This window comes from Kryptolebias marmoratus, linkage group LG14 (genome assembly GCF_001649575.2).
Source record: "Kryptolebias marmoratus isolate JLee-2015 linkage group LG14, ASM164957v2, whole genome shotgun sequence".
In the NCBI taxonomy this organism is placed as follows: domain Eukaryota; kingdom Metazoa; phylum Chordata; class Actinopteri; order Cyprinodontiformes; family Rivulidae; genus Kryptolebias; species Kryptolebias marmoratus.
In genome coordinates this window covers 25248123-25253853 of record NC_051443.1, presented here as the reverse complement: position 1 = coordinate 25253853, position 5731 = coordinate 25248123, and the positions used below count along the sequence as shown (strand labels likewise).

Here is a 5731-nt window from a genome sequence, read left to right as displayed (position 1 = left end):
GTTTTTTAAACTTATGGGGATTCTCCTGAGACTTCAGGAAGAGAGGCGCAGTGGAAGAAATGCTCTGGATGCCGCCATTGTTGCGCGGAGTAGGACAGCTGTTATCCGCCTGAGATTTCAGGCTTTACAGCGCCTTCAGCTGGGGGACAGACATCACAGGGTAAGCTAACGCTGTCATTTATAGTCCTATTACTTCTCTACCGTTCCAAAATTGTCAATCAGTGTTTTTTTCGCTCTTCTTACGCTTCAATCTGAGCACACCCACGACCAATGAGTGAACAGGAGCTAGCTTGCGTCACCCACAAAAGCAGGGCCGGCCCGGTTGGTCCCTGCTTCGAAGCGGGGCCAAAAATTGCCGGGGGCTGGCCTCGAAAAAGGCCCGTGGAAACGCTTGCAAAGTGAGCCGAGTAGAGTGGAGCCGGGACCATTAGGGTCCTCTTAACCTGAAAGAAGTGTCTGGATGTCCCTCTGATTACCTGCCACTAAATTATTCTTGCCTCATTAACCACTGAGGGTAACCGATGTCTCTCCATGCACGGCTTCATAAAACCCAACAGAAAGACTCAGAGTTCACCTGAACCTTTATTTTAAACTTCGGTAACTTTCCGTTCAGCAGACTTTGTCCATTTTGAGTCCATCTCAGGAAACGGTTCCTTTTTTCCCCTTCCCGAATCCCATCTGACAGAACTGAGCTGGTTTTTTTGTTGGGCAGTGGTCTTTTTGTGTAACTGAATCTGTGTATTTTTGTCTAAACAAAAGGTGGAACTCTGTGGAAAAACACCAGCAGGAAACTCAAAAAAAAAAAAAAAAAAAAACTCTGAAAGACCCGGAGAACCTTTGATCGAGACCAGTTTAAAAGATTACAACAACTTCTGGCTGCCTGGAATTAAAACCTTAAAAAGAAACTAATGAAAGAGTCGACGCTGAGAGACGAAATCTGTTGAAGCCGAAAGAATCAGAACAGCAGCTAAAAGCAAATCTATACCTGAAAGCTAAAGCAGCAAAGGGCTGGTTAAAACTTAAAAACACCTAAAAGCTAAAAGTAACAAAAGCTAAAAGCTGCAGAAATTTAGCTAAAAGACAAAAATGGAGCCAGTTTGCTGAAGCAGATTTCAGTTTTTTTAACAAATTGAAGAGGATCTCAGCCTATTTCTATGAGGAAAATATTTATAAAGTTAATTATTCTAAATAAGTAACAAAAGCCAAAAAGTCACATCAACCATCTGCTGAATCAGCCGAATGTTTTGGCTCAAATTGTAGAAAATCTGCAGGATTAAATTGAGCTGATTGTAAAAAAAACGTAATCAGGAACACGGTGTGAACGCCGACTCTGCGTTTGTCCAGCGAGGACCGGATCCGGACTCCTCTGGACTCGTCCTCCATGTTGACGCGTCTCTAACCGCCCCTGCCCTTGGCTCACCTGCCTCCTGCGGCGTCTAACGTGTCTGCAGGTGATAAAAGGTCGGTCCGACTCGATCGAGTTTCAGCCTCCAACAGAGGCCAATTAGACCCAGTTTCAGAGGTGAAAACACTGAACCTGAAACATCACTCAGCTGGACGGGGTTCTCCTGCCGATCGTCTTCCACCTGTCGGCTGGACCGACGAAACAAAAAGAAGCCGAAGGTTTTCACTTGTAGATAAATCTAAAACCTTCATTCAAACCTTTAAGGGAGTTTCAGAAAGTATTCAGGCAACTTTCTGCTTCCTACACCTCAAGGATAAGGGACGCTCTTCTGGAGGACCAAAATGTTCATATTTTGGACCGAGACAGACGGTTTGAGAGGGTAGCAAAGGAAGCCATTAACGTCAAAAACAGAGAAACCAACTTTAAACAGAGGAGGTCTCTAAGCCTGATCTCCAGTCAGTTTCACTCCAATCAGGACCTGCATTCATGTGACCATCAATCTACACTCAGCAGCTGATGGCAACGTTAAAATGAGGTTTTATGAACTCTTGTGACTTCATAAAAGGAACGCCCGTATTCAGAGATGTTTCCACACCTGGATGGAGTCCACCTGCGGTCAGTTAAATTTCCTGGACATGGTGTGGAAAGGCACAGGACTGAAAACCAACTTAACAGCAAAGCACGGTGGTGGCAGCATCACGCCGCAGAGACGGGGTACGGAGATATCCTGAATGAAAACCTGATCCTACGGTGGCCCTGAAGGGCAAACCTCATCCACAAATCACTAAATAACGACATTAACCTACAGGAAGAGGAAACAGGAGCCATTGCTGATTGGACGACGGCGCTGTTTGGCTTTGGAACAGGAATCTCTGCAAATGTGGCTGCCGCTGTCCAAGAATATTTTGAGTCTGGAGACATTGGACATGTTCTGGACTAATCACCAAACTTCAGGTCCAAAATCCAAATGGCGCCATCGTCCAATCAGCGATGGCTCCTGGTGCCTCTTCCTGTAGGTTAATGTTGTTATTTAGTGATTCGTTGATGAGTTTTGCCCTTCAGAGCCACCGTAGGATCCTCAGAGCTCAGGACCTCGAACTGGACCGGAGGATCACCTTCCAACATGCCAATGACCCGACACGGACCAGCCGGAGTCCGGACCATTAAAGATCTCTTGAGGAATCAAACTGCAGAACCTGAGAGCGGTCCGATCGGGTTCTGACCCCCCCGCAGACTGTTGATGTGACGGTTCGGTTCTCAGTTGAACTTACAGAGTATCGGCTCTTCTTCACGCACAGGAAGATCTTCTTCTGGAACTCCGGCAGCTGATGGTACGCTCGGTCGTTCGCCTTCACCTTCCAGCCGGCCTCTGAGAAACAGAAAGACGTCAGTCAGAAAACGCCGTTTGTGATGAAGACGAGCGAAGACGATTCCCAGGAAGGCTGGGAGCTGAAGAACAAACCAGGGGGTCTCGTGTCCACCGGGGGTTGGGGGGCTTCTCGCCGCTCCTCGGGTTCACTTTCGGAGCTGTCGTCCAGCTCGTCGTCGGTCTCATCGTCGCTGTACGGCATGACCTCATCGTTCGGCCCCAGGGAGCCCTGGGAGTCGGCGCGCTGCCGATTCATCTCAGCGCCTCGGGTGTCTGAGGACAAAAAACAAACAAAAATCGGTGCCTGAAAACTGCAGGACGTTCTTAAAACGAGTCAACTGGATCATCAGCTGCACATACGGCTGAGTCAATCCAATTTAAGATGGCCGCCATCAGACAACGGACCTTTAAACACGAAAATGGCTGCAACTCAGTCAGTTTTAAATTGGTTGTGGTAGTAGCTGAGAGTCATTCTCAACACAAAGAAAAACATTAAACGCCAAGTCCGACTCAGCCGTGGAGCTTTTATTTTGTTAAAAAAAGACGACGAACAAACACGATCGGCTCTTCAACAGAAGGTGTGAAATGTCGAAGAAGAGCTCGTCGGCAGATCAGGTCGAACATGTTTCTACGCGTCACGCCGCAGAAGACTAAATATATCCTGCAGGAGCGGCAGAATCTGAAGAATGTCAAACAGGTTTGGTTGATTAAAGGCCCGACTAAAATAAAGATTCACATCTGGAAATATAAATCCTCGGAGTGCTGACAAACCGCAGGAAACCTCGGCTTAAAACTCAAACTCTCAGCCGAAGACGATCAGGATTAAAACAAATGAGTCAGACTGAAGGTTTGTTTAAAGCGGCTCCAGCTCTGGCGGGCGATATGCATTCCTCTAACTGCCAACTAAACTTTATCTGTGCTGTCTGAGATTAAAAACAAAAGATAAACGGATAAAAAGATTATTTATTATTATTAGAAATGTTTGCAGACGACATCAGAGCTCGAGCAGAATCAAAGCAGCCGACATGCAACACCAACTTTTTATTTTATTTCTTTGGCTAATTTGTATTTTTATTATTTCTTTTATTGCTCAGCTTAAATAAATGTATATTTAACAGCCCTTAGGAGAATTTATACACTTAAAAATGACATTTTCACGTAAAAAAACCCCTAAAACTTTCTGTTTGTAGCAGCTGCAGCTTCATTTTCCTCTTTGGTAATTGATTAAACTGATTAAATACGTTCAGATATTGTTTTAAACATAGCTAATATCTGTGGATTAATAGTCTTCATAAAACAGGTCAATTAGTCGATTAATTGGTTCATTTAAATCCGGCTCCTCGAGTCAGTCTGCTGATTAAAAGTCGATTTATCCAATAATCCGTCCAATATTCAGCCTCTCTGCTGATCTGAGTCTTTTTCTCAACATTCGTCTAAAAAAAGATTTGAAACAATCAGCAATTAAGAAACAAGAAACTAAACGAAGCCTCGCTCTGCGCCCAACGAGCTTTAATGTTTGTGGAAAAAGTCTGGAGTCCTGAACGAGTCTGAACACGACCCGGGTGAGGAAGAGGAGGGGGTGGGAAGAAAAAAGGAAACAAACAGCTTAAAGAATCCAAAATTAATCCCGTTTATTTGACCGTTTTTGACACTTAGGACAAAAACTGATCAACTCTTTAGGCGCCGGAGAAACAAAACGTGTCTGAAGACGCAGCGACTCGGAGAGAAGAGTTTTCGTCATCTTCCACTCAAGCGGAGAGCCACTCCAAAGTTAAACACGAGTCACGCCTGGACTCAGACATCGTGATGAAGGAGCGCTCATTAGTCGAGGACGCAAACCGCCGGTCAAACCTCACGCCAAAAACTAACGAGAAGTTGCAAAAACATTTAACTTTAAGGCGCAGCTTCCTGACGGAACTCGGTCTTATTCAGAAACTAATTCAACTTTTTTATTCTTCATATCGTTGATTTTTAAGCCACGAACAAATCTATATCATCCTGTTGGACAGAGAGACCTAAAGGGACAGTTCGGATCTTTTCAAGCGACGTCTTGGAGGAGAAAACAGGAAGTGGCGGTTAGCGGCAACGTTATAATCCGAGCGTTGGTCCAGACTCTCAGTCAAGTTTAAAATCAAACCAACCGAATAAAAACCGAAGAGGGGGGAGTTTTAAGCTTTAAAGCTTTCAGGAAATAAAAAAACCCAACCCTAAAGGGTTAGCTAAAAGCTAAAAAGTAGCTAAAGGCTAGCTAAAGTTAAGAGATTAGCTTTAAACCAAAATCAAAAGGAGAATGTTGTTTTAAAGGATCTGAAGGGATCTGGATGCATTTAAACTGTTTTTCTGAGTAAAATATTTAGAAAAAAATAAAAGTTAAAAACAAGAAAAGTCCCAGCAGCCATTTTTTGAACGACCTGAAGGTTCGATAGAAACAGAAGCAGTTAGAAGCCAAAAATCAGGAATGTCAACATTCACAAAAGAAATGGTTCCTTAAATAAACAAAAACAGCCAGTTTGAAACATTAAACCAGCCAATAAACAGAAACAGCAGCAGGAAGAACCGCCGGTCTCAGAACAGGTTCCTGAGTCTGACACCGATCCAGAGGGGAGGGGGGGAGGGGATCCACGGAGCGGGACAGGTGAGGACACACCTGCGTGACGACACTGAAACCTGAGAGGGCGGAGGAGGTGCGGCCGCAAGTTCAGAAAAACAAAACAAGCAAGACGAGCGAGCAGGATCGCCTCGGAGAGCCGGGAGAAGTCCGGATGGGAGGGATCAGATCCTGAAAACACTTCACTGACCTACAGGGTTAGAGGTCAACAGGAAACACCTCACTGACCTGCAGGGTCAGAGGTCAACAGGAAACACCTCACCGACCTACAGGGTCAGAGGTCAACAAAAACGCCTCACCGACCTGCAGGGTCAGAGGTCAACAGGAAACGCCTCACCGACCTACAGGG

At 45.2% G+C, this 5731-nt stretch overlaps 1 protein-coding gene across 1 annotated transcript in view; it reads right to left on the bottom strand.

Moving 5' to 3' along the window:
* The window catches only part of atp8b1 (ATPase phospholipid transporting 8B1), a 31636-nt gene that overhangs the window by 19306 nt on the left and 6599 nt on the right, over positions 1–5731 (bottom strand). The window contains exons 2-3 of the mRNA XM_017432919.3: positions 2868–3047; positions 2677–2774 (exon numbers count right to left, since the gene is read on the bottom strand). Coding sequence (XP_017288408.1) covers positions 2677–2774; positions 2868–3030 — 261 coding nt within the window. The 5' untranslated portion in view covers positions 3031–3047. The remainder of the gene's footprint in view (positions 1–2676; positions 2775–2867; positions 3048–5731) is intronic.